Source organism: Ochotona princeps, chromosome 21 (assembly GCF_030435755.1).
Source record: "Ochotona princeps isolate mOchPri1 chromosome 21, mOchPri1.hap1, whole genome shotgun sequence".
In the NCBI taxonomy this organism is placed as follows: domain Eukaryota; kingdom Metazoa; phylum Chordata; class Mammalia; order Lagomorpha; family Ochotonidae; genus Ochotona; species Ochotona princeps.
In genome coordinates this window covers 29,048,338-29,076,314 of record NC_080852.1, presented here as the reverse complement: position 1 = coordinate 29,076,314, position 27,977 = coordinate 29,048,338, and the positions used below count along the sequence as shown (strand labels likewise).

The 27,977-nt window shown below is 49.6% G+C and overlaps 1 protein-coding gene across 2 annotated transcripts in view; it reads right to left on the bottom strand.

Annotated features, from left to right (window-relative positions):
- Positions 1–27,977, bottom strand: part of LARS2 (leucyl-tRNA synthetase 2, mitochondrial) — a 104,862-nt gene that overhangs the window by 15,133 nt on the left and 61,752 nt on the right. For both annotated transcript variants that reach the window (XM_058678572.1, XM_058678573.1), the window contains exons 8-15: positions 27,401–27,508; positions 25,578–25,737; positions 17,861–17,965; positions 14,880–14,995; positions 12,150–12,433; positions 8,201–8,299; positions 5,748–5,885; positions 1,769–1,869 (exon numbers count right to left, since the gene is read on the bottom strand). In XM_058678572.1, coding sequence (XP_058534555.1) covers positions 1,769–1,869; positions 5,748–5,885; positions 8,201–8,299; positions 12,150–12,433; positions 14,880–14,995; positions 17,861–17,965; positions 25,578–25,737; positions 27,401–27,508 — 1,111 coding nt within the window. The remainder of the gene's footprint in view (positions 1–1,768; positions 1,870–5,747; positions 5,886–8,200; positions 8,300–12,149; positions 12,434–14,879; positions 14,996–17,860; positions 17,966–25,577; positions 25,738–27,400; positions 27,509–27,977) is intronic.

The following is a 27,977-nucleotide window of genomic DNA, read 5'->3' as shown; positions in this document are numbered from 1 at the left end:
GACACACGGTGCAGAGGCCCAGGCTGGGTGGGCACAGCACAGGGGCCTCTCTGAGGGCACTCCTGTGCCACTTTCCCACCCTCTGTGCTGTACAAACTTTTCATTTGCAAATCAACGGCCACCTGCTTCTCTCTGTGAATACTCGACACACTTATACTGGCCCATGTCGCCACTTCCTGCAAATCATAGTCACTTCCCCCTTTGTAAGTAAATTATTCAGATTCGAAAGAGGACAGTGATAAAGGACAAGAACAACCTGTGTGTGTCACTGTTTTCTTCATGACTCTGGGGTCCCCTGTGGCAGGGGTGGTGGACAGGTCAGGGTCTCAGAGCAGGAGAGTGTCCTAAGGGGTCGCACTCCCATCCCAGGCCTCACTGTTAGCACCCACAGGGCTCTCACTGGGCTCATTCTACAAGAGGCGTGGCATCTCAGGGGTGCCAGCCGGCCACACCCCCCACACCCTGCCATTCTTGCAGGAGTTGATGTCTGGGTAGAGAGAGCTTGCTGCAAGCCCCAGGGGATGGAAGCAGTGGCGACACCTGCTGGTCAGACTAAGCCTCCTTCTCGGGCATCGCCATGGGGAGAAAGTGCTGGGCATGGGATGAGGTGGGACCTGGCGCCGTGGTCCTCTGGCTCACTCTGTAAACTGAAACTGGGTGTGCAGAAGAGGAAGCGGGGGAAGAGCAAGCGGGGAGAGAGAGATACAGAAAGGTGTGGCTGGAGGACTGCACATGTGTCTCGGGCCTGGCTGTATTTCGCAGGACTGGGTTGGTGCAAAGCCAACTGCCTGGCACCCTTCAGTAGATGCAAACTTGCCCTTGTGATCTGGGGTACCAGCACCCGATGGCAAGTCTGTGTGAGAAGGGTGAAGATGTTCACACTGCGGCTGGCCTGTGGCATCAGAGCAGGACCCCATGGGATCTAGCCTGCTGGGTGGGGAGGCTCTGGTGCCCCTGCTGTCCTCCCACGCTCTCTCTGCTCCCCATCAGCACAGTCTAGCCCCTTTCTGCACTGTTGTGAGAATTGGGGAGCAGAAAAAGTACTTTTCTGAACAGAACAGTTGAACCATTAAACAAATGTGCGCTTCCGTGCAGACGTGGCCCTAGAGACGTAGGATGTGATGAACAGCTGGATTGCAGGCCTGCCTCTCTTGCCTACATGCCTTTGAGCAGAGCACAGCTGTCCGTGGGCAGCACATCAGTGGTCACCGACAGCTGAAACGCAAGTGCCCCTGCGCTGAGCCGCGGTCCTCCCTGGGCTGAGTTATGGAAGCACTGCCAATGTTTGCTTCGCGCGCGGAGACCATCCTCACCCCGGATGTGTGAATGCTCACTAGGCAACTCAGTGCATGGCTTCCACCAAACCAGTTCTCTTGCATTTGGCTTGGGAGGCGCCTGCCATGGGAGGGGCTGCTGGGTGCATTGTTTGCCCCTGGGCAGAATGGCCAGGGCTCCAGGGGAGTTTGTACCACTGCCCTCAGGCTGGCATCTCCCCATTTTTCATGGGTCTGCTATTTCACCTGTGCCCCTCCTCTCTGTAACTCTGCCTTTCAAATAAATAACTTCTTTTCTCTGTTCTTTCGTCTTGGAACAGGCTGTGACATGCAGGCTGGGCAAGCATGCGTGCATGTGTGTGTGTCTGGAGGAGGGGAGCAGCAGGCGGTCCTAGGAGCAGCCTGCAGAGGACCCAGGCCCAGAACATGCTGAGGCCCAGCCCTTTCCCGGTGCCGGGTGAGGACAGGGGTAGGACCGGAGGGGCTGAGCTTACCCGTGAGATCAACCTCCTCCTTCCGCAGGTACTGCCCGGACGGCAGGCGGTACGTCCGGCCCTTGATGAGGCCCTGGGCCAGCAGCTTATGAAAGGGCTCTCTAGGGAGAGAGACAAGAACAGCAAGCTGAGGGGGGGCACGCAGAACAGGTGCTGCCTGAGCAAACACTCCTTAGAGACCAACCACCAGAAACTTAAGTCAGACCAGCAGCTGGGAGCCACAGGGCTCCTTCACAGTGCGCCCTAGTGAGCATGAGCTCCCCTTGCAATGGGAATCCTCCGCACACAGCTTCACCTGCAGCTGCTGCCCAAACTGCTGACCAACGTGCCTGCAGCCACCTGGGTGTGCCTGCCCCAGAGCCCCGGGCACAGGTGTTCCCCTGTACCAGGCACTGTGTTTCTTTGTCCTCTGTAGTAAGCACTTCAACACTTTTTTATTTAGTTTATTGATCTGACAGGTAGAGGAGGAGGGGGAGGAGAGAGGAAGGAACGTGTCTCCCTCAAATGTTGGCCTGAGCTGTGGCTGGGAGCTAGGAACTCTATCTGGGTCTCCCACACGGGCACCACGGGCACCAGAGACCCAAGCACTTGAGCTGGCACCTGCTGCATCCCATGATGTACACGGGCAGGAAGCTGGCGTCCGCAGCAGAGCTGGAACTCAAAACCCATGCACGCTTGATGTGGAGTGCCTGTCCCTGGTCAGGCTGGACAGAAATGCTTGAGAGAGTGAGACAGAAGGAGGGAGGGAGTCATCGGGATGAACTGGATGGTGCAGACCGGCAGCCTTTACACGCACACATTTTACCCAGTGGCACGACAGCACCACCTCCTGGGAACAGACAGGATTGCATCCTGCTGCAGGATCGAATGGAGTCCAGCTGTTGAGCCCAAAGTTGCATTGCTGTGGCTTCCCATCTTAAAAGGCAACTGGTGCATGAAGAGTTACACAACCCTGAGGAGAGGACGAGCCCTAGGGATATACTCTGTAGATCAGAACAGCAAGGACACTTGCCTGTGTGGGTCATCAGATAGGTAGAAACATAGGAAAAGCTTTCCCCCAAGAAAATGTGTAAATACGAGCTGACCCCCCTGTGGGTTTGAGCCATGCTACCTACAGGAGAGCAAACATTGCAAGCTGAGAATCTAACATAAATAGTGTTGGGTTAGCAGCATCTGCAAGCAACAGGGAGAAGCGCCCACAAATCATCTCCAACAGGATGGCTCCAAAGGGTCCTTAAAATAAAGGGTCGAGGAATAGAAGGTCCTAGTTAAAGATACCACACACACAGGCACAAAAAGACACACACACAAACATACAGACATACCCAGCCTCATACATATATACAGACATACACAAACTCACACAGACTCACACAATAGACAAACACAATCGCATACTAAATCACACACAAACACACAGACTTATACACAGACTCACACACACCACACAGATAGACTCACATACACACACAGACTCACAGACAGAGAGACAAACACACACAGAGACTCACACACCTACCTACACACGGACTCACACATACAACAGAGACAGACACAGGCAGACTTACAGACTCAGAGCGGCAAGAAGCCACAGATACAGAAGCGTGGAAGAGGGTCTCGGGTCTTAAGCACAGAGGTGCAAGAAGGAAGAATAAGGACAAAGACACTGATCATTTCAATGAGAGTCCCAATAGGTGCTTTGGTGGATGTGACAGGCCCAATCTAAAATGCATGCCGAAGAACAAAGGTTCGGCCCCAGCCACGATCCTCCTGAAGAGAAGCAAAGGAACTGAGTGGGAGGACTTCTCTTACTGGACAGCAGCATTTGTAACGCTGAGATAACAAAGCTGTCAGCAACCAGGGCAAGAAGCAAGCAGGCTGAGGGACACAAGCCCAGCAACAGCCTGCGGCATGCAGGACACCTTGATGGATCATGCACGGGTCCCCACAGACAGTGGGGAAGGCATGGATGGCCCATCAGTGACACGGAGACCCTAAAAGCAACAGATCCAATGTTACTGCATCTATTGCATCTATTGAAAATTTCTGGTGGTGCTGACACTTAGCCAAGCCTCCACCTGTAGCATTAGCATCCCACATAGGCACCAGTTGAGTCCCTGTGGCTCCCCTTCTGATCCAGCTCCCTCCTAATGGTCTGGAAAGGCAGCAGAGACCAGGAAGAAGATCCTGGCTCCTGACGGGTCCAGCTCCAGCTATTGTGGTCACTGGGGAGTGAACCAGAGGATGTCTCTCTTTCCCTCTAATTCTGTCTTTTAAATATACATATTTTTAAAATCATTAAATATTTTCTGTTCACTGGAACACAACAGAAAAGTAAGCCAAAACTTAGGGAAAAGCACTTGAATAATTCCAGGGAGAGCTCGACATCTCTAGGTTGTGGTTCTCATTGTTGACGTTCTGCAAACCACTGTGACACATTCGGAGCACTGTGTTTTAGAACCTACCTGGCTTTCCCTCTTGTTTTGTTTTGTTTTGCATCCGAACAATAATTCAGGCTCCTTTGCCTGCCACCTGACTGGGAAGAGGCATGGTTCCTGGGACTTTCATTTTTTATTTGTTCAATTAATGCAACATCCTTTGAAATACTGTAACTAATTAACTTATCTTCATCTTATCTAAAAAAAAAGATATGGAGAGAGAAAGAGAGATGGCAAAAGATCTTGCATCCGGTGGCTTATTCCCCAAATGCCTGCGACAGCCATCCTGCGCCGAGTCAAAGCCAGGAGCCTAGAACTGCGCTGAAGCCTCCCATGTAGGCGGCAGGGACCAAGTGCTGGAGCCCTTTCCTGCAGCCTCCCAGGGCGCTCATCGGCAGGAGGCTGGACTGAAAACAGAGCAGCTGCGACTCAGACCAGGTACTTCAGAACGGGATGCTAGTGTGTCAAGTGCCTTCTCGGCTGCTGTATCAATTTCTTCAATTACAGAGAAGGTTGGAGATGGAGAAGATACGTGAAAATCTCCCTAACCTAACAAAGGATTAGTAGCTAGAATATTTATAAACTTCCAGAAGTCAGTAAGAAACAAACAACCTGGAAGAAACAAAGGGCCAAGGACACAGAGATTTCATCTAAGACACACACAGGCCAATCAGTGTCTCTGAATTCAAATCTAGCAGGCAAGGTGAGGCACGGTGTGCTGAGTCTGCAAGCTGGACGAGGCCACATGTTACTGACGGCTGACCGGTGGGGCAGGGTTGAGGTGCACGCTTGCCCTGCGAGCAGGTCTACTCTCAGGCACACACCCAAAGGAAATGCTGACACGGGTGGGTCAGGAACCACGGGAGAGAATGTTCCGGGCAGTTTTGTCTCTAACTGCATGAAGTAGCCCACAAACAGGAGCTCCCTGGGTTTTCCAGGGCACCTGCCGTGTTCTAGCTCCTAACCTGTGGCATGGGGCACGCATGTTCATTTTACTCTTCAATTGGTACAGCATGTTAGTTGCATCATCTACACATGATGAGCATACATGGACACATGCAGGAGAATGATGCATTGCCTGGGAAGAAATCGCACACACGCGGATTCCGTGAGCACTTTAACAACCAGATCACAGGCCGACGATCTATCAGTGGATTCTCAGACAGAGTCTTGTCTTCGAATCCACCGCATCCACTGACGGAAGGCCTCACCCGCCGAGGTGGGACCCGGCCACATCCAGCGACAGACAGAGCTTACACTCAGGGACTGGAGGATACGGGTGACAGGAGCAGCTCAGGAGAAGCTCCCAAACAGCAGGTAACCTCACGGTCTGTGCCCTTTTGTCTCACAAGCAGAAAACTGCAAGTTACTGAGCTAAGTCACCCCAACACCGAAGCACAGAGGGCTAGATCCCATGCCAGCATACAACAGCACAGCCCAGAGCTGGCTATGCGATATGTGTAAAGCTCAAACACTTGGGGGAAAACAAAGTCACTGCCCACAAAACTGACTTGATTATGCAAAGAACTCAAACTGCTCACCTGTGTTTGACCATTTTCTGATCGTGGCAAAAATGACTCAGGAACCTTGCATAGAATAAGTGCATGACAGCATGCTCTTTGCCTCCGATGTACAAATCCACAGGCATCCAGTAATCCGCCAATGCTGCGCTGAAAGGGCTGGAAGAACGAAAACTGGGCGTTTAAAAAACTTTGCTCTGGAACCCGTGCATAAATCAGATGACCGCACTGTAACCTGCACATGCCTTGGAATAAATTCTGTCAGGGATAATAAGAGGAAAAGCTTATATAATAAAGGAGGGGAAAAAATGAGGCTAATTTCTAGGAGCCCTTGCTGAAGACATGACCAGTGTGCTGTGAACAAATGCAATTTCTCTGTGAAAAAGGAAAACACCACCAGCGACACACGGTTCTGGGTACGGTGCGTAGTGGAACATTTAGATTTATGTTCATGTTTTACCACAATTAAACAGTTGAGTTTTCAGTTCCGACCAGCAGAGGGCAATGTGGCCCTTTATGATAAAGATGGACACGCAGCTACTAAGCATTTTAAAAACAGAAGCTCAACTTAAATTTTTACAAGTAACCTTACAAACACACTCAACCAACAAGAGTCTGTGTGAGACATGCTGGACGCCAGAAGCATAATTAAGGTCGACTGTAACACATCCTTTTGTGGCCGACAGATGCTAACAGAGAGCCTTCCTCACACTCTCCAGTCCTAAGTGGAGAAGGGAGGAAACTCCAGTTCCCTCTGTCGGCTGGCTGGGAGTTTTGCTGGGCTGGGGACCAGCACTGGCGGAGACAGACCAGTCCGTACCCGAGCAAACAGCCTTCTGAGCCCTCCATCCAACAAGAACTGCTCTGCCTTGTTGGGGAGGCAGGTCTGAACTCCACAGCTTCAGGCACTTGGGAGGGACTTTGCTGACTGCAGTTTTTAGGCTGGAAGCAGCAGCCTGCCCTTTGACCAGGCAGTAGGCTCGCCATCACCACCACAATGACACAATTTTGGTACAATTAAAAAACGAGAAAGATGACTTTTCTTTGTACCAAATTAAAGCATGAAGAAATAACAATGGTTAATCCAGGCAATATAAAGAAAGGGAAGTGAGGGGTCACGTGTTGCCTGAAGCCAAGGTTGGGATGAATTCCGGGAGGCAAGGCTGATGGACAGTAGCCCTGGCCCGAGCTGATGGGGCCCATCAGGGCAAGCAGGGAGAGCCCAGGTGCCCACTCATGCCATGCCAAGTCCACAGGAAAAGAAGGGCAGAGGTCTGGGGTGTGTCTGGCACCAGCTAGCTGGATGTCGTGTCATCACACACACACACCCTCCACCAACTGCGGGTTATTCCTCCCCGTCTGAATGAAGGTTTTTCCTTGGGGCTGCTGCCAGGTAGACAGCACTGGTGGGCCGTTCTTGACTCCACAACAACAAAACCCACACAGAAACACACATGTAACTGAAAAACCAAGGGGCACTGAAAGCAGTGGCCTCGGGCTCCAGTCTTCCCGCCCGCCTCAGGCCAGTCTCCTGACCACTTCGAGCTGTTTTAGGAATGCCTTTTGGCAGCTGCTAAGCAATATGTCTAACTCTCTACCGATCTAACACTTTGGGAAGTTACCTATTATGTATGTGAAATGAGACAGTGCTACTTATTTGCCCTTCACTCCCTGCCTCCCACCATCACTGTTTATAGCTGAAGAAATGTTATCTTTTTTTAAAGTTTATTTTAAAAAGCAGAGGTAGAGAGGGGAGGAGGTAAATGTGGAGGGAGAGAAACTGATTTTTTATATCTGCTGGTTTATTCCCCAAATGCCTGCAACAACCAAGGCTGAGCTAGGCTGAAGCCAGCAGCTGCGTCTCCTCCATGGGTGGTGGGGTCTCCTGCTGCCTCCTGGGGTACACATAAGCAGGAAGCTGGGTTGGAAGCAGAGCTGGGACTCTGCCCCAGGCTTTCTGATGGCGGACGTGAGTGCTGGAGTGGTAGCTTCACCACGGTGTCCGCCCCCACATCTTTGCCTCATCCATGCAATGCATGGTGAGGAGGGAGTCACAGTAGCATTTCCTTCCTTTGCTGCTTTTAAATGTTTCTTGTGCATGGGAATCACTTGACTGTGAATAATCTAACTTAATAATTTAACACCCGTCTCCCCACCTGACGTGGGCCTTGCCTTGAAGGGCACAGCAGACAAACACTTTCTGGTCATCATCCTTGGACTCCCCCTGTACCCTGCCCACCTGGTATTCACACCAGCCTGCATTCTCCCAGGAGACAAGTGCAGGGGTCAGTGCGGAGCCACCTGCCACCCTGGCTGGGGTGTACCCAGAGCTGTACTGTGGTCTGAGGGCCTCCCTGCCTCCCTTCACCTGGCACAGGCATCCCTCCGCAGGTCTGTTGTGTCAGATTCACCGTACTGCTTGTTCTTGCAGGAGCCCAGGTGCACACGCTCCAGGCCGGTGCAGGGGGATTTACCTGTGTGCATTCTGAGGGTCTGTGTATCGGAAGTAGTACCACGCGGAATCCACAAAGGTGTCCATCGTGTCTGTCTCTCTCCTCGCTGCTCCCTTGCACCTGGGAAGTAAATGAAGCTCATCAACTGGCTTCTCTTTAAATGTGAGTGCAGTTTTCCACCAGCTTTGGAGAAAAGCTAACGACAAGTAGCAGGAATTTAAAGTGTCTTAAGAACAATGCTGTGTCATGAGAAAACAATTCAAAACTCTCCTTTTAGGTTCTCCATAATGCCTTAAAGAAATTTACACAATACAAATCACAGTTTTCAACAATGAAAGGCATCATATTGTCCGAACTGAGCATGGTGGAAAACTAACCACCCACAAGGACAAGACAGGAATCATCGTCTCTTTTATGCCCTGACTTCTATTTCAGGCACATCAAGACTGCCTTCAGCCAGTGCCTACCGCATGACGCTTAGCAAGACAATCAGTGCAGAAGAGAAAAACAGAGTACAGCGAGATGGGACACAAAGTGAACTTGGCTTTTCTCTACTTGTGCTCCAGGACAGTGGGTACAGGCACCCACCGGGGCTGTCTAAGGACAATCAATCACTTGAAGGCACGTTGGTAGGTGTCGGCACTTACACCAGCTTGCCAGGGTCAACTCCCAACTCCCTGACAAGTGATGTCAAACCAGTGGCTGGAAATTAGCCCTGCTGGGAGTATGTGCCCATATGAAATGGGCAAACACTATGAAATTCACCCTCTACCCCTCAGCCTAAAGGCAGGTTCCCTACTGAAGCATCATGTGTGAGAGCTAAAAGGAGCAAGCCCTCCCTGCAGCAGGGCCGGACATGCCCAGGGTGGACCAACGCCCATGAGGGCACCACTGCTGCACTGTTAAGAATGCCCTTTGAGGGCCTGGCGCTGTGGCCGAGCGGCTAGGGTCCTCACCTTGAATGCGCTGGGATCCCATATGGGCGCCGGTTCTAGTCCCAGCAGCTCCACTTCCCATCCAGGTCCCTGCTTGTGGCCTGGGAGGGTAGTTGAGGATGGCCCAAAGCTTTGGGACCCTGCACCCACATGGGAGACCTGGAAGAGGTTCCTGGTTCCCGGCTTCGGATTGGTGCAGCACTGGCTGTTGTGGTCACTTGGGGAGTGAATCATCGGATGGAAGATCTTCTCCTCTGTCTCTCCTCCTCTCTGTATATCTGACTTTGTAATAAAAAATAATAAATAAATCTCTTTTTAAAAAAAAAAAAAGAATGCCCTTTGAGGAGTGGGCAGGTGGGACTCCAAGAACCAGGTATCAAAGGTCTAGGAACATGAGAGTGGCCTTGGCCAAGGTGGGTACAAGGGAGAGCCAAGCTTCTGCTGAAGATGTGCCCAGGCCTGTGTTAGCAATGGGCCAATGCTTTCTAGTCCAGGAGGAAACCAGCTGTCCTTGGGGGTACAGCGTGCTCTCCTTCCTGAGCCATGGACATGGGGCTGACTGCTCCAGTGAGTGTCCTGGGGTCCTTGGAAGATTCTGGGGGAGCGATGAGGAGTCCTGAGAGCAACTGAGGAATCTTTCACTGATTCAGCCTGCAAGGGGCCCAAGTCTGCTTTAGGATGCATTAGTAGAAACAGAGTAGCCGGGACTTGAACCAGTGAGTGCTTAAAGGATGCAAGTATCTAGTGGCAGCTTAACCTGTTGTGCCAGAATGTCAGCTCTATCTCCTTTTAATTCCATTCTTCATGAGGTTTTTGATGTTTCCTTCCAATCACCCCTTCTGCAGTCCTCAACTCCCTGGCCTCCTCAAGGCATCTGATTAAGTGGCAGCAGTTGAGCAGAGTACGGAAGCCCCAGATCCGGCACAAGGAGTTGGGACTCAGGGGGCCCCCTGCTCTGGGAACACTGGTGGGCCCCATGGGTAGGAGCTTGTCAAAGAGAGCCCTCAGGGAATCCTGCTTCCTGCCACCCGGGGCTGCTGGTCTCCAGAGCATCGCTGAACAAAAGCCAGGTCTTTTTATTCAGTGAGCTACCAAGCAGAACACAGATGCTATTTTAAGAAAGAATTAGAAGATCAAGGTGACGCTTCTCTCCCCCCAAACATGTGCACTGGTGCCAGCGAGCGAGCAGGCACGGGCTGTGTTTCATAAAAGCCATCACCGCTGGCTCGCCCTGGCCATTCTGACTCCCTCTGGAACTGTCTGGTGATGCTACGAACAACGTGTGTGCTGCTCACATGGGGAGCCAGGTGAGTGCGAAGAGAGAGGCAACTCGGCGAGTGGTGCCAGGGTCAGCTCCGTCTCCTGTTCCCAATACTAGCGAACACGCGTGGAAGCATTCAGGGCACAGGTGACAGCTCACGGCCTCCCCAGGAAGTTCTACTCCTTTCCCCCTACTTCTCACTTCACAGAGCAGTAACCAGGCTTCAGAGAGGGTCAGACACCTGTTCCAAGTCACAGAGCTCACAAGGAGGGAGCCAGCAGCCTACACTGCCCTGCCATCCCACACTGGCTCAGCAGCTCTTGACCCTGGGTACTCACTCACTGGAATCTTACAGGGAACTCTCACCAACACCCACGCCTGCATTCTGCCTTCCCGGAACTGTGACATCAGGGGAGCTAACTGTATCCCCACTGAGCCCACAAATCTCTCTCTCTTTTTTTTTTAAAGATTTATTCATTTTTATTGGAAAGGCGGATATACAGACAGGAGGAGAGACAGAGAGGAACATCTTCCATCCGATGATTCACTCCCCAAGTGAGCCGCAACGGGCCGGTGCGCGCCGATCCGATGCCGGGAACCCGAAACCTCCTCTGGGTCTCCCACGCAGGTGCAGGGTCCCAAAGCCTTGGGCCGCCCTCAACTGCTTTCCCAGGCCACAAGCAGGGAGCTGGATGGGAAGTGGAGCTGCTGGGACTAGAACCGGTGCCCATATGGGATCCCGGCACGTTCAAGGCGAGGACTTTAGCCGCTAGGCCACACCGCCGAGCCCACACAAATGTCTCTTGTCACTGCTTCTCCACACAGGTGGTCTGCTGTTTCCCCAACCCGGGAGCCGCCCAGGTGAAGTCCACACTTTACCCTAGAGTAGCTTGGGGCTTCCTAATTTCCTACCTATAAGCTCCATGTCTGGATTTCTCAGCCCCTGGGGGGAGATCCGGTCAGCTTCCTGGGCGGGTGGCACTGTGCAGGATAAGTGTGCTTTGTGGCATCCCAACAGTCCTTCTCAGGGGTCATTCACCGCCTGATGAAGGAACTGAAGCTCAGAGAAGCCAGATGACCCTCCCTGTACCAGACGGCTGATGAAGAGGTAGGGCTGGGACTTGAACCCCGCCACCCACGCACTCCGCAGTCCCGTGCACTCAGCCGCACTCAGCAGCTACGGTCACCCAGTGGGGAAATGCAGCTTGGTGCAGACCGAGGACAGTCATTGCAAACATCCTCATAGCTGTCCGCGAGGCAGCAGGAAATGGCAGCAGGGGGACGCTCGGGCTTGATGGCTGTTGTTTATTTGTTTAATCAACTGATCTGGCACCAGAAGACTCATGCCTGAGAGGCGCCAGTGAACTGATAGAAAAAACATAACGGCCCTTTGGAAGGAAGCAGAGAGGAACCCTGGCGGAACCTGGGTTTATTAAGGAGCAAGTCCCTGAGCACAGTTCCCTTCCTTGCGCCTGCTGCGCTAGCTGGGGTACCATCGCCACTGTCACCACGGTCCCCAGTGTTGGAGAGCCATAAGGTGGAGAGGAGTGGACATTCTGTCACCTCCAAGGAGCTCCTTGGAATATAAAACGGAAAGAGTGTGATCTCTTACAAAGCTACAGTGGAAGCGTGTGGCTTTCCATTCACAACCGTGTGACTCTTTGCAGCCTGATGCACTTCCCAGGAAAATGGAGCTGCAGTAGCAGCAGGAGGCAGCAGGAAGGAGCCTGGAGCCTCGGGCACAGACACTGCTGTGGGGAAGGACACTCCTTACCTGGGGCAGGAGCAGTTCACCCACTCGGAAGCTGTGGCCAGCGGCGAGCCTCCGCGGCCAGTGAAGGATGTGATGTTGGGCAAGGTCACGGGCAGGTCGTCCGGAGGCACGGGCACGGGGCCGCAGGCCGGGCAGTGGATGATGGGGATCGGCGTGCCCCAGTACCGCTGCCTGGAGATCAGCCAGTCTTTGAGTTTGTCACTTGTCACGTCTCCACCCACTCTCTTCTCTCGGGCTTTCTGAGTCAGGGCAAGAAAAGCATCCTGCCGGGTCATACCTGTGTACTGCGAGGGAGGGAAGCAAGTGCTGTTTGTTCCTCCTGGCACGACACAAGTCACCGCCCCAGCACACAGCACCACCACCTGCACTGCCACGTTTCCCACACGGTTCTCCTCAGGGACCGGGCCTGCACAGGGCCGTCTGAGGGCTGGCACCAGTCCTGGGTACTTTGCCTTTGGGGTCCCTTTCTCCTTAAGATAAATTTAAAAATTACATTTTGCTACTGTTGCTAGAAAGATGAATATGGTTTCTGACCCTGAAAATTTATTGGCTGTCACTCCTGAGTTTCACGGAAGGAGGCAGCCCTGGGCCCTCCTTCACTCTACGCAGAATTCCTCTATCCTTCACCACCAGACTATGTGAGACAACTTGCAAGCAGCCAGTGAGTGTAGAGTCCTTCATGGAGGCCTGGGTGTTTTCTCTGCGCACTCCAGATACCATTTTGGTCACAGTGTCCTCTCTCCACTTTACCAAGGACAAAACGAGGCGCTGCTCCGTTTCCAGAATCTCCTCCAACACATTTTAAGAAGAGGCTACGGGTTCAATACCCTGCGTTCCCCAAGATCTTGAGGGATATGACATAAAAAGTGAAGGTACAGGGCGCCTAGAGGCTAGTCCTCGCCTTGCACATCTAGGATCCCACATGGTCACTGGTTCTAATCCCGGAGGCCCTGCTTCCCAACCAGCTCCCTGCTTGTGGCGTGGGAAAGCAGTCGAGGACGGCCCAAAGCCTTGGGACCCTGCACCTGCGTAGGATACCCGGAAGAAGTTCCTGGCTCCTGACTTTGAATCGGCTCTGCTCTGGCCATTGAGATCACTTGGGAAGTGAATCATTAGACAGAAGAGCTCTGTCTCTCCTCCTCTCTATATATCTGACTTTCAAATAAACAAACAAACAAAAATCTTAAAAAAAAAAAGCGAAGGCACAGACATGAGGTCAGAAACTGTTATTATTCCTTAAGAAGGGAAGAAGCCCCTAATCTGCCAGCTAAATCAAAAGCCTGTATGTTTGACTGAATCAGGATCACTCAGGGTGGGGTCTCCTGGGAAGTCAAGTCAGAGATAAGGTCAAGTATGGCACTGCCATGCTAAGCTGGTGGTTCCCAGATTCTGCAGCCTAGCAGAACTGCCTGGAAACCTCTGACCACTCTGGATGTCTGATCCAGGTCCGCATTGTCAACCACCATTAACCACAAACTCCTCGGGTGGGTCCGAGGCGTCAGTGTGTTAACACTCTGGAGGTTTCTAGAGTATAGCCACGTTTAAGAACCAGCGCTGCTGTGGGGCCTGGCGTGGTAGCTGAGTGACTAACGTCCTTGCCTTGTATGCGCTGAGGTCCCATATGGGCTCTGGTTCGTGCCCCAGCTGCTCCACTTCCCATCCAGCTCCCTGCTTGCGGCCTGGGAAAGCAGTGGAGGACGACCCAAAGCCTGAACCCACGTGGGAGCTCCTGACTTCATATCAGCCTCAGCTCCACTCTTTGCAGCCACTTGGGGAGTGAACCAGCAGGTGGAAGATCTTTCTCTCTGTCTCTCCTTTTCTCTGTAAGATCTGACTTTCCAATAAAAAAAAAAAATAAATAAAAGAAAAAAAGAACCAATGCTCTGGTATGCTTAAACTTCAATATGCATACACATCACCCAAAGGTCTGAGACTAGAGTGGGACCTGAGAGTCCACACTTCTGACAGGTGATGCCAATCTTACCAGTCCAGGGACTAGACTGTCGGCAGCACTGTTCTAACAAGGGTGGTGCCTAGAGCAGCAGCAGCAAGCAATAATACCAGGAGACTTCTAGCAAAGAGATGATGGAATCACCATCTCTGGGGCTGAGGCCAGGTCGCGGGTGTTTACACAAGACCACCAGATGATCTGCAGGAGCTCCAGCCTGAGGCTCGTCTGCACTTGGCCATTCCCCTCCGAGCCCTCCCTCTTCCTCTTCCATCATATGATGCTGGGTGCCAATCCTGCCACACGCTCCAGCTTCGAATGCTGCTGTCTCAGGCTAGCCAGAGATATCCCTGACCAAGTGGACTTGACTCAGAATTTGCTCATTTCTCTGAGTTTACCTTCAGATGGAAATGAAGGCAGTGATCTGGAGCCAACAGACAGCTCTGCTGGCAGGAAGAGCCGATTTCAGTTGCCTCTGTCGAGATTTCTTGTACAAGATAATTTGTCTCCAGCAGAGGGTTCCCAAAACTAAGTGTAGCTACTTTGATACCACACTATTCTGGGGTTGAATGAGACACAGAGTTGGTAAACTCCCAGATCCTGAAGAACATTCTTTCGTTTTTCACATATGAAGCCTTGAAGTTCCTGAGCTTAAGGGATGTGGATGAGTGAGGGGGCAGGAAGGCTGTCACTTGGCACTGAGGGAAGATAGCTCATCAAACTCCTACTAAGGTCACGGCTCTGGGAGGATGTGCTTAGGTCCTGCCCACAGGGATACCCACCTCAGCAGAGTTGCGCAGTCTCTCTGTGCCATCTGGCCAAGTTTCAATGACGTCAGAGTAGGACAGGCCTAAGGTGCGGGCTAGGACGGCATCCTTGGAGCTGGTGCTCGGGATTCCTGTTCAAAGTAGAATAAAGCACAAGGCACCTTTTTAAGTATCGAGATCACAAACTAGCTGACAGTACTGAAGAAGCTGCGAAACCACATCATAGCCATTGGGAAAATGATGCGTGGGCCCCAAGAAAATCCATTGCCCCACACAGCCAGATGACCACACTGGTGTCATCTTTTTCCTTGGTTTCATTTTTGGGGGGGGGTGTAAATGACTGTAATCCAACAAGACACCAGCATTTCTTGTCACCCAATCAACACATGACAAGCAGTAACAGGACAGTGGCTGCCTCCTGGGAGCCAGGGCTGTCTCTCCCAGCATTTCCTAGCATCTCAGCAAGATCCACTCAGCCAGGAAATTGAAAGCTGGTGTCTGCGCTTTGTTCCTGAAGGCACCGGTAGGCTGTGTATCGGCATTAATCCTGCAGCCCACGCAGGCCCTTGAGGAGATGAGGCTGGTCCAGGTGAGGTCAAGCTGTTGTGGCTTTAGCGAGGCACGCAGCCATGCACTTCCTGTTGGTTCTGAAAGAACCTTGGGCTGAGGGCTGTGAGGCACATCAATAGGATGCTGCGCGGCCCCTGGGCACCTCCTCAACTCCCACAGCCCAAGCTGAGACTAACAAGAAGGCCCCCCTAAACTGCCACATGTGCCCTGGTGGCAGAATGGCTCCTGTTTGAGAACTGCTGGACAGGGTCTCGAAGGATGGGGACACAAGGCAGGTAATAATACCAGAGGGCATTCCTGTTCAGGAGGCAAACAGTCACCTGCTAAGTTGCCAAAGCCCATGGTTTGGCATAACAAGGAACAATGACTGGAAGAGGACATAGTGGGCACCACATGGACTTGGCCACAGAAAGAATGTTCTGGGTCATGGCATTCTTGTGTGAGGCTTGGGGGAGTAGGAACTATTGGTGACACCACAGGTGGCATGGTAAAAATACGACCTTATCTCTCTCTATTTCCACTTTTGTTTCCTTGGGGGAGTAAAAAAACAATAATTTAGAAAATGTTAATTATGTAACTGGGAAATCAAGGCAACAAAGGAAAATAATTTTCTTTGCCTACCTAAAAAAAAAAAACAAAACCAAGGGTTTTTTTCCTTCATAATTCTCAATATTGAATCAAGGATCTGACTCAAAATATGAAATATATAAATGAATCCCTGTCCCAAATCTACATCAACCAAAGCTTCTTTTATGGTTTATCTCACCTGGCTGTAGTAGTAAATTTTACTAATTATCAAATGTATAATTGGAACAGCTCACTGTCTATGCTTCAATGTTCACAGCAAGATGATTTAAATGGTTTAGTGTGGGTTTTCTGCTTTCATGCCTCTTCAAATCATCTATTCAAAAGCCAATCTGAGCATGAGGAGGGGGAAATGTGATTTTAACAAGTGTGACTTCTCCAGTGTGCTCAGAAGCCGTGAGCATGCAGTCCGTTTGTGGGTGAGGCTGTGGCTGGAACCCGCAGCACAGATGTGGGTCCTGTGAGACGCACAGCTCTACCCAAAGGACCAGCAGTTTAGACCCAGTTGCTTCTAGATCCCTGTCCCTGTATTCTTCCGCGGACTTCCTGCTATGTGGCAAAGTCTTTGAACACTCACAAATGAGCTGGATGCCAAGGACATCCAATTAACAGATATAAATATGTCATTAGTTTTTACCACCATGTCATAATTTTTTTCTTTTTAAGATTTATTTGAGGGGCCCGGTGTGATAGTGTAGTAGTTAAGGTCCTCGCCTTGAACGCGCTGGGATCCCATATGGGCACCGGTTCTAATCCTGATGGCCCTGCTTCCCATCCAGCTCCCTGCCTGTGGCCTGGGAAAGCAGTCCAGGACGGCCCAAGACATTGGGCCCCTGTACCCACGTGGGAGACCCGGAGGAGTCCCCTGGCTTCAGATTGGCTCAGCTCCAGCCGTTGTGCTCACTTGGGGAGTGAACCATCGGACGGATCTTCCTCTCTGTCTCTCCTCTCTCTATATCTGCCTTTCCAATAAAAAAAAAAAATAAACCTTCAAAAAAAAGAGAGATGTATTTGAAAGGTAAGGTTATATAGATAGGAGGGTCAGAGAGAGGAGAGAGGCGGGGGGGGGGTGGTGAGAGAAAGAGAGAGAGAGAGAGAGAGAGAGAGAGAGAAAGAAATATCTTTCAACTGCTATTTTACTCTCTGAATGGTCACGATGGTTGGGGCTGGGCCAGGAACCTCTTCCAGTCTTCCAATGTGATACAAAAGACACAGGCACTTGGGACAGCCTCTGCTGCTTTTTCAGGCACCTTAGCAGGGAGCTGGATTGGAACTCAACCTGCTATGCCATGGGGCCGGCCCTGCTATCCTTGCCTTGAGTAGTTCAGGCTCACCCCTTTCACAAAAGCCTTCACCAAAACCCAGTCCACATGGGTCATGTGTGTACTGAGCCCCAGGTCAGCCGCTGTTCGGGCTGGATGCATGTGGACGTTGGGTTTTCCTTTGCCTTGTGCCATTGCCTGCGACGTATGAACAGGTGTCATCAACTGACTCTGCTACCAAGAACCATGAACCAGACTTTCTTAAAAAAATACACTCTCAATAGCATATAGCAACGTGTGATAAACAAGACAGCTTCAAAAATTCACAGAAATGGGTACCATGAAACAAAAATAAACTTATCTTTGGAAAAAAATTCTATTTTCCATGAACTTTTTTGAAGAATCCAGGTACCTAGTATGGTCTCAAAGGGTTGATGTAAAAAGGTGGGCATTTTCACACAGAAGCAAAGCAGGACATGGAATGCATTGTGAGCTTCTCCAGCGGATGGCAGCAACCATGTATTCTGATCTTAATCCCTTGAGGTATATTATCATGATTCCACGTCATTAGCTACTCACCTATTTTCGAATCCAGAGAGCCTTCAAACTCAGCGCTGGCCGTGACAACGACAGGGACCTCCTGCTGGGTGAGCATGTTCACGGCCATCACCGGCGTGAGGCAATCTGAAAATGAGAACCAAATAACTGGATGCGGTCAGCTGGGGCCCTGATGCCACCCGAACCTCCGAAGAGATAAGTGAGAAAAATATGAACCAGAACATCTGTGTTTTGTGCTAATTTGTGAAAGAACGTGTCCCTTTGAAGGGTATTAATAGACAATTCACGCCCATGAAAAAAAAAAATCAAACAATGAAGCAAGCACGTGAGAAAAATGTTCATCTAGGCTCTTGCAAAGAAACAAAAACAGCATTTTGCTATCCAGATGGTAAAGACAGTCCCATGACTGCCTTCTCGTCTTGGAAAATAACTTGGGTATAACCAACCTGGGGACCTCAAAACAAACTAGAATTTAAAGGTAAGTTTATTTTTTGGTGAAATAACTGGAATATAAGCATAATTTTTTTCCCTCCATGATAGGCATTTTCAGAGCTTTTTGAAGATCCCTTGCCCAGAAGAATAAGAAGCATGGAGTTCATCTACAGTGACAGTAGGAGACATCTAGAATCCCAAACCGTAACACGTGAAGATGGAGTTGGGTAGGGAGTAGGATCTAAGATATTCTAAGACAAACAGTTCCTTCCCAGGCACATTTTCTTAGGAGATATCACAAGATGTATCCCAAGAAAACAAGGGGGTGGGTCAGGAGAGAGGCAGGCATGGGATCCAGGAAACAGGGTGCAACACAGAAGAAAGAGGTACAGACATTCACAGAACAAAGACACAGGGGAAGTGGACAGACGTGCGCCAGTGGCCTAGAGAATGAGCAGGTCAGCTCCAAGCAGGACAAGGGCCTGGAGAACATCTTCAGGAAAATGAGGGAACTCACAGTTTATCTGGTAAGTGGGAATATACAGAAACCTAAATGGAGAGGAGTTTCAAAGAGCTACTGAGATACTGCCAGACTTAGAAACAAAAAATACAAAACAGATGAAATATAATTGCATTACAGATTTTATAAAAAATCAAAAAAGTTAAACAAAAATGAAATTGTAGGGGCCAGTACATTGTGGTATAGATGCTTATGTGATGCCAGCATCCCATACAGATGCAGGTTCAAGTCCTGGCTACTCCATTTCCAATTCAGCCTCCTGCTAATGAGCCTAGAAAAGCAGTGAAAGATGGCCCAAGTGCTTGGGCCCCTGCACCCACGTGGGAGACCTAGAAGAAGCTCCTGGCTCCTGGTTTTGATCTGGTCCAGCCCAGGCCCTTGTCGCCATTTGGGGAGTGAACTTTAGTGGAGCGAAGATCTGTTTCTTTCCCACTCTGTAACACTACCTTTAAAATAAACACAAAAACCTTAAAATGTAATCATGGTGATCAGGGCTCATTTGGGACCACTGTGATCATAATAAAGCCACTTGGATTTATCCAAATATTGAAATTTAACTCCATTGCATCAGGTAGACAAACGCTGGTTGCTCCACTTCTGATCCAACTCCTCGCTAATAGCCTGGAAAGACCAAGTGCTTGGCCCTTGCCAGGCATGTGGGAACCCCAGATGAAGTTCCCAGTCCTGCCTTAGGCCTTCTCGTTCAGCAATGGCCATTGTAACCATATGAGGAATGAACCAGCAGAAGGAAGAGCTCTCTCTCTCTACCTTTTTCTCTTAACTCTGACTTTCAAATAAATCTTTTTTTAAAGAGAAAGATGACAAAGAAATCTTGCTAAACTAAAACTATCATCATTCATGCCTGAGAAATTAGCAAAAACTGTTAGTAGGGTAACAACTATACTTATTGATGCTGCAATAAAATCCATGTATTATTGAGTATGTCTTTTCAGAAACCAATAGAAGCAACATGGAACAAGAAACATAGCACAGAAAAATGTTCATAAACCCTGATCCTCCCCACGAAAAAAATCCCATGCTTGGGAATTCCTCCGAAGGAAAACTCTACAGAAGCCAAGAACTGTGTGAACATACATGCTCATAGCAGCTCTCTCTGTAACAGGCCAAAACATGAGACGAGCAGAGAATCCAACATGCTAGGGAAGACTTCAGATATTATGGTGTCCTAAGCTGACTGAACACTATACACGAATGAAAAAGGAATTGTAAGCTCACATAAGAACAAATATTTTCTAATAGTATATTAAGTCAAGAAAACGGGGGAGGGGGGACAGGCAGGGACATCTACTTTTTACGATATTTGTGTGGGAATATGAACTGTGTATTACAAAGTAGTATCATCATAGGTAAAAGAATGAAGCTGGATCCCTGCCTCATGCGCCAAGTAAAAAAACTTACTCAAAATGGATGGAAGATCTAAATGTAAGGCCCAAGATGATAAAATTTTCATGAGAATGCATAGGTCTTTTAAAAAATTTACTTATTTTCATTTGAAGGGCAGATTTAAAAAACAACAGGAAGAGAGAGAGACACTTCTACCCACGGATTCACTATCCAAATGGCCACAATGGCTGGAGCTGCCCTAGTCTGAAGCTAGGAACCTAAAGTTTCTTCCTGGCTTTCCACATGGGTAAAGGGGCCCAAAGACTTGGGCCACCTCTTGTTGTTTCCCCAGGTCATAAACAGGGAGCTGGATCAGAAGTGGAGCTGCCAGGACAGCAACCAGTGGCCGTATGGGATGCGGCACCATATGGTACAGTGCATTAAGCCACCATTTATAATGCCAGCATCCCATATTAGAACACTGGTTGGCTTCCCAGATATTCCACTTCCCATCCAGCAACCTGTTAATGTGTGTGGGAAAGCAGCAGAAGATGGTCCAAGAACTTGGGCCCCTGCACTCTTGTGGGAGACCTGGATAGGATTGGGAGCTCCTGGCCTTGGCTGGGCCCAGACCTGGCTGTTACACCCATTTGGGAAGCAAATCAGCAGATGCAAGATCTCTCTGCCTTTCAAGCCAATAAATCTTTAAAAATTAAAGAAAATTAAGGCAATAAAACCCAAGATATACAAATTGGGCTCCGTGAGAACAAAAACCTTTTATGCTTCAAAGGGCACCATCAAGAAAATGAAAGGATAAACTCCAGAACAGGAGAGTGGCTTTGTTCACTGTACACCTGACAAGGGACGGGTATCCAGACTCTACAAGGTGCTACAAGAATAAAATAATGCAAAGGCAGATAACTCAATTTAAAAAATGGGCCAAGGATATAAACAGACATGGCTTCAAAGAAGAGAGTTAAATGGCTGAAAGCACATGCAAAGATGCCTGACAACAGTGGACTGAGAATCCGTCTACAAGGTACCTGCTCCTCCCTCCCCTACCCGCACCCCACAGGATGACTCCCACTCCAAAAAGGTAGTACAAGAGTGTTGGCAAGGATGTAGGGAAATCAAAGCTTTCCACTCCGCTCCTCAGAATGTGTGAGTGAAGCCGCTTTGGAAGGCAGTCTGGCGTGCTGTGCCTGGCCCACATCTATTAGGAAGAACAAAAAATCCGAAGTTCCTGATCAGGTCTGGCATAAACACAGCGGCTACAGGGCCCAGCTCCTTCTCTCCGAGGTGTGTACCCGGGGAAATAAAACTACACATCCACACAAATGATGCGCATTCTGGATGAATGTCTGTAGCAGCAGTTGTAACAGCTGAAGTTGAAATGGACTTAATGACCATCACCTGACAAGTAGCACAAATTGAATGTGGCATGTATGTGAGTGAAGTGGTGCTGGGCAACAGAAAGGGAGGAAGTACTGAAACATGCTACATTCTGCAGGAACTTAGAAAGCACACAAAATGAACAGCAGCCAGACACGTAAGGACAACTAGTGCTTGATTCCATTTGTGTGAAATGTTCAGAACAGGCCAATCGGAGGTGACAGAAAGCAGATGACCGCTTGCCCAGGGCTAGGAACTAGACAGCTGTGTGTGTCATGGTGACTGCTAAAGGGTATGGGATTTCTTTTTGGAGTTACAAGAATTTTCTACAATTGACTGTGAAGATGCCTGCACACCTGTGAGTGTACTAAACCCCACTGAATTACACAACTTAAAAGAGGCATGTGAATTACATCTCTTCAAAGTGGCTATGAGAAAAGTGAGATAAACCACGTACAGCACTATGTTAGAAGCTTCGGTTTTCCTCAGTCTTTATGAAAGTTCAAGTTTTCCAGTTTGAAAAGAAAAAGTCGTCCTTAACTGATACTATTTCTAAATCTACTAATATGTAGATATAAAATTAATAGTTATCAACTTGCATACTGTACATAAAAATCTGTTTCTTGGAATAAAACTAAACACTGAAGTTGCTGGTGTTCTCTTTCTTGGGACTCCTGGGCTGGTGAAGTGACACAGGGACCCATGTGGAAAGCTGGAGTCGTGGCAGTGTGTTGCCCAGCAGGACCCGAGTTATCAGCAACGTCAGAGAAACAAAAGGCATCGCCTGCTCACAGGGCGCCCACAGGCCAGCAGGCAGGTGCCTCCGGCAAAAGGATGCTCACCTTGTGCTGCTGCTTGGCTTAGCCAGCTCCCAGGGATGCTGCAGGTAATCAGGTGCTGACGTTATGTGCGTATGTGCCGAGTGTTACCTAGGACCACCTCTCTTGGACAGTCGCAGTACACATGGGCTGACTGAAGGCTGTGAGAGGTTCCAGGCACAGACAACTGTTAATTTGCACTGATTATAGACAACCTGAGTGCAGAAGCCTGCTCCTGCACATAGTGCCCATCAGTGTGTGTGGATAGAATGGACCGGCATCTAGGATTTCAGGTGCACTCCCTACTCTGGGTTACCAGCCTCAGGCCAATTCTAGGGAGACAGGCACAAAGCATGAGTGAGCGGTCCATGGTTAACGCAGAGCAGAGTTCTAAGCCACCCTTCAGATGGGCCTCACTTAACCTTCTAGCAAAACATGCACTGTGTGGACAACTGGTGACTTAGCTAAAGTGTGGGGCTGCAAAGCCCTTACGGTTTGGACAATTTTATATTAGGAATGTAGGGGAAGATTCCAACGAGAGATAAGAACAGCTCCTAGAACTCGGCTGTTTGTTTTTTTATTCATTTGAGTTTCTATTAAGCCGGAGATTACATAACAAGACCTAAGTCAGAGCTGGCTGGCAAAGGCGGTGTCAACGAACACAGAAATAAATGAAATGTCAAGAATTGTAGGGAAGCACCTTGCACTGATTCCTCTCTTAAAGGGCTCTGTGCCAAATTACAGAAAGCTAAGCCAAAAGCACTTACATGCAGTCAACGGGCTGCCCAGTCCACCCGTGTCCTCTGCCACTCACACGCTACCCTGTCCACATGACTCTCTCTGGCTCCTACTGTGCCCACGAGGTCCTCCGGGACCTGCCTGCACAGCCCTGCCCTTGCTTGGTGGAGAAAGCTAACTTCACAAAGCTTACACGGCCTTGTGTCAGTCACACCGGTGGATCTGGAACCTGGCTTTATGTGACTACAAGGTCGAGGGTCAAGATCCAGGGAGTTGTACAAACTCACCTAGAGACTGAATAAACGGACATCTGCAAAAAAAGAAAAAAAAGAAAACTTTCACTTTGAAATTTAGAAATGGAGAAAATTAGTGCCAGTGTGTAATGGCTCATTTGTAATTGCTACAGATTTATAAAGAGCAAGAGAAAGTCACTAAGTGAGAGTTTCCAAATGGAATGTTGCATGGGGAACTCAATCACTAACATTTGCCAAAATGACAGGACCAGGCTGGGTCATGTGTGCTGAGGTCCAAATGACCAGGAAAACACTGCTGTGTGCATAGATTCAGTAATTTCTCAGTTTTCACATAGAAATGATTGAATTTATGCAGTATCTTTCCTCTCAGGAACTCCATCTCTTATCATTGATTAGCTCATTAATTCCCTTAATATTACCTCATTTTAATTTGTATCTCCAAATTAACTGTAAGAAAAAATAATTAAGGGCCAGGCATTTAAATTTTTTGGTTTTTCAGTTTTAGACAATTTTCAACTACCACTGCCCTCAAGGAATCTCAAACTGCTTGCTGGGAGTAGAAACCACAAGTTTTCCCTTGAAACTAAATTGGAAAGAATCCAATTTTTCTTTTGAGTAGAAAAAATACACCTGAGAGAGAGCTATACTGGGCTTTTACACACATACAATCATTTCAAGCCAAGATTTTCTTCTGTATTTCAATCTGTAACAAAGAGACAGGGCTGTGCCTTGGGCTGTGCCTTGTGCTGTGCGAGTGGGCGATGCATGCTCCGGCTGTGCTGGGTCCAGAGCCGTGCCCGTGCCAGGCTCCTGGGAGGTGCCCACTGGTTCGAAGGCTGGCTTGAATGCTCCCGGGAAGCAACCTTGGCCGAAGCACAGCTGGACTGCGGTGACAAATGATGTCATCTCACTCCCTAACCAGATCCTGGGCAATGCTTCCATTTCGTTTTTCTCTAAAACGGCAACTTCAGACCACCACCCCAACAGGAACACCTGTTAATCAGGACCCTGGAGGATTCCGATTCTGTACATTTGGGCTGCCATGTAATGTCCGTGAAACGGAAAAAGGATGAGACAGTTGGTAGAAGTCAGTCATTCCAGAGAACTCTTCCCTTCCTGACAGGAGCTCCCTTTTCCGTCTCAGTGATGCTCTTGATGCTCCATCATGGGAAGAGCCTGACCCCTCTTTGGCTGAGCAAAAGGCCATAGGTCCCACTTACAGCGAGGGCCCTGTGACAGGCATCCCCAAGCAGGTGCGCCATGCACTGAGAGCATGCTGAGAGCACACTCACCCTGCTGTGGTACTCCAGGGACAGTTTGTTGGTTAGCGCTGGCAAACCACCCCTCTACCCGCTCAGTCCTCTGCCAGCTGCTCCCGGGGCCTGTGAGCTCCCCCACACTTTCCAGAATGTTCCCCTTTCCTCCAGGGCAGCTGCAGGCAGATTCTCTTGCCAGCAAACACAGGGTCTTGACTAATGTATAAGTACTTTCCCGGATCTACACTGACTGTCAGTGGTCCCGTGTCAGCGGGGAGCAATTCACAAACCATTAAAGGCCTACACGGAGCAGATGACCGGAAGAATTCTTTACAGCAATAAATTAAGTTGCAGGCAAAGCTTCCTCTCGTTTGTCTTGGCTTCCCCCCCACCCCCGTCCCTATCAGCCCAGTGTTCTTTGGATGATGGGATTGTAAATCAAGAGAAGATTCTATTGCTTTCAGAAAAGTGCCTCAACTGAAAGAAAAAGACCAGAGCTTTCAGTTGCCAGAGGTAGACAACCTCATAACAAAGACAGAGGCTAGGGATTTAATGTTTCCACATATCTCACTCTCTTTTAATGTTTATTCATTTTCATCTACTTGAAAGTCAGAAAAATTTCCATTCGCTAATTCACTCCTCAAATGTACATAACAGCCAGGACTGGGCCAGGCCACTGCCAGGAAAACGGAAGTCCAACCAGGTCTCCCATGAGGCTGGCGGGGACCTAACCACATGGTTCATCACTGGTTGCTAACCCAGGACGTATCAACAGGGAGCTGGATTGGAAGGAGGCAGGACCCACACCTGGCCCTCCCGCAGCACAGCAGGTTGCCCCTCAAATAGTTGTCATGTTTTAGAATAAAGTCAGAGCAGATCACAAGAGACAACAGCTGAGTGTGTGACAGGAGCATCAGCTCCAGGAAAGACTGTCCGAAGGCAAGGCGGTCACCACACCACCTCAGCCTTGACTCATCCACTCACCTTCACCAGAGACAAGTGCCTGCTGCAAGGTTTCCCGCAGGCTGCTGTGCCCGTGTAAGAGCCTATGGCTGGGGCAGATGGCCACATGGGAAGCGCCATAAATGGCCTCGGGGGAGGTCGTGTAGGCAGTCAGCTTCTCTCCTGTGGCTTGTCCGTCAACCTGGCAGGAGGGAAAGGACAGCCATTTGGTTTCTCAGTCCTCCTTCTGGGCTGGGCAGCAACCCAACCACAACCCCACTCTCTCCCAAACAGCAGCTGACTACATCAGCAGGGTGTGTGTTTGCACTCAGCAGTGAGAGGTGCAGGGACTCCCTAGCACTTCCCCTGAGAAGCTAAGGCCCTAGAAATGGGGACCAGACCCAGGATAATGCCCAGGATCCTCGCTAAACACAGCTGGCCTTGCAAGGCTAAAGGAAAGTCATGCTGGACTCCACTCCTGAGCCCCTGCCACCTGCTCAGGAGAGCAGTGGATAGAATGTTCAACTGAGATCTAACGTCCTGTACATTCTGAAGTGCACTCTCCAGGGAGGAGGCTGCACCTGCTCTTGGCTGGGTGAGCAGGACCTCTCTTGTGAAGGTCTGTCCACTGCCCAGGGGCTAAGTAGATCTACCAGTCCTGGCAGTCGGAGGGAAGGGCTAGAGAGGCAGGTTGACTTGATCTCTTGGCTGCTGCTTCTTTGTCTTAAAGGTTTTGACAGGGACTAAGGGGAAGGCAGGGTTTGAAGCTGAGTGACTAGAGTGCAGAAGTACTGATCAGAGAAGGGGATGAGAAGGATGAAAACACCCAGTGACAACAAGCAGCAGAAGAGTTCGCGTGTTCAAGAGCTCTGAGAGAAAAGCTCCAGGGGCACCTCCCTCCTGCAGGGGGAGAACTTAAGTTGCACCTGTCAGCAGTGTTGGTCCAGTAGATTGTTTTGTGTCGCACCCTACACGGTGGGTCTGTCTACCTCTGAACTGGTTAGTCTTTATTCTCTTGGTTTTTAATGGCCTTGTGACAAAATTCCTCCCACTCCACCAACTGCCAGAATGCAGTGAGAGCGATGGTCCTACTGTGTAGGAATAGATCCTTGCGAACCTCATGCACAGAATGTCAAAGAGGGCCCGCCAGGAGATGTTCTGTATCTGTGCTGTCCAGGATAGTAGCCTGCAGCACTATGTGCCTGGGAGCCCTTGAAAGATGGCTAGTTTGTGCTGTGGGTATAAAATAGAATGGATCTCATGGGGCTGGTGTTGTAGCATAGTGGATTAAGACACCGACTGTGATGCCAGCATTCCATATGAACCAGTGGCTACACTTCCAAAACAGCTCCTTGCTATTCACTTGGGAGAGTAGTGGAAAGTGGCCTGAGTGCTTGGGCCCCTGAAACCAGGTGGAAGACCCAGAGGAAGCTCTCGTCTCCTGGCTTCAGCGTGGCTTGGCCCTGGCTGTTATGGCTGTCTGGGGAGTAAACCATTATATACAAGTTCTCTTTCTCTGTTTGCCTCTCTTTCTATAACTGATTTTCAAATAAATCTTCATATATATAAGATTTCAAGGCCTGTACTAAAACAAAGTATCAACTTGTCTTTACCAAATTCGTTTTACAACTGATTCCATCTTGAAACAATATTTTGGATCTAATGGGTTAAGTAAAATGTAATCCAAATTAATTTCCCATCTTTTCTCACACAGAGTTGCAAACCCTGCGTGCGGCTTGCGCTCTCTCTCTACCAGCAGTGCAGCAGCAGGGGGGTTCAAGGTGCTGAGTGAGCTATTCTGAGAGTTCCAAAATGCAGAGGAATATGTCGAGCGTGGCCTGCTGGGTACGCTACTGCATCATCACCTTCAGTGCGAAGTCCAGGTGGCAGCCCACACAGTCCCCGATCCAGTGGGCTTGCATGCCTTTTATCCCATACCACTCGGGCAGGTCTGCCAGCGCATCCTTCATGGCCTGTGGAAATGACAGAAGGACGGGAGAGAACAAAGCTTACGTGAGAGAAAGCCAGGGATGTGGGGACACTAAAGGAGGTGGAAGGCCCAGCAACCTGCCACTTCACTGGCCAAGTCAGAGGAGACCAGCAGAGGCGGTGCAGTGCGGCTCCACCATGCAGTCCACTGGGGCTGAGCAGTCTCTATCCTAAGCGAGTCCAGGCTTCACAGGAGGAGGACAATGAACAATGCAAGACTGTCTTTCTGGTAACCGTGCCTGGTGCCTTCTTTCCCACGGACTGAAAACTAAAGAAAAACACTCCAAGCTTATGAACTTGGAAACTCTATGGTAAGATATTCTTGGGTGCTCCGTAGTTCAGCTATATCAAAAAGACAACATTACAAATAACACCCCTGCATTTCAAACAAACATGTAAATAAAATCAAAATTAGCAACAGGCATTCAGTCTAGGGTCTAGGCTCCAACCTCA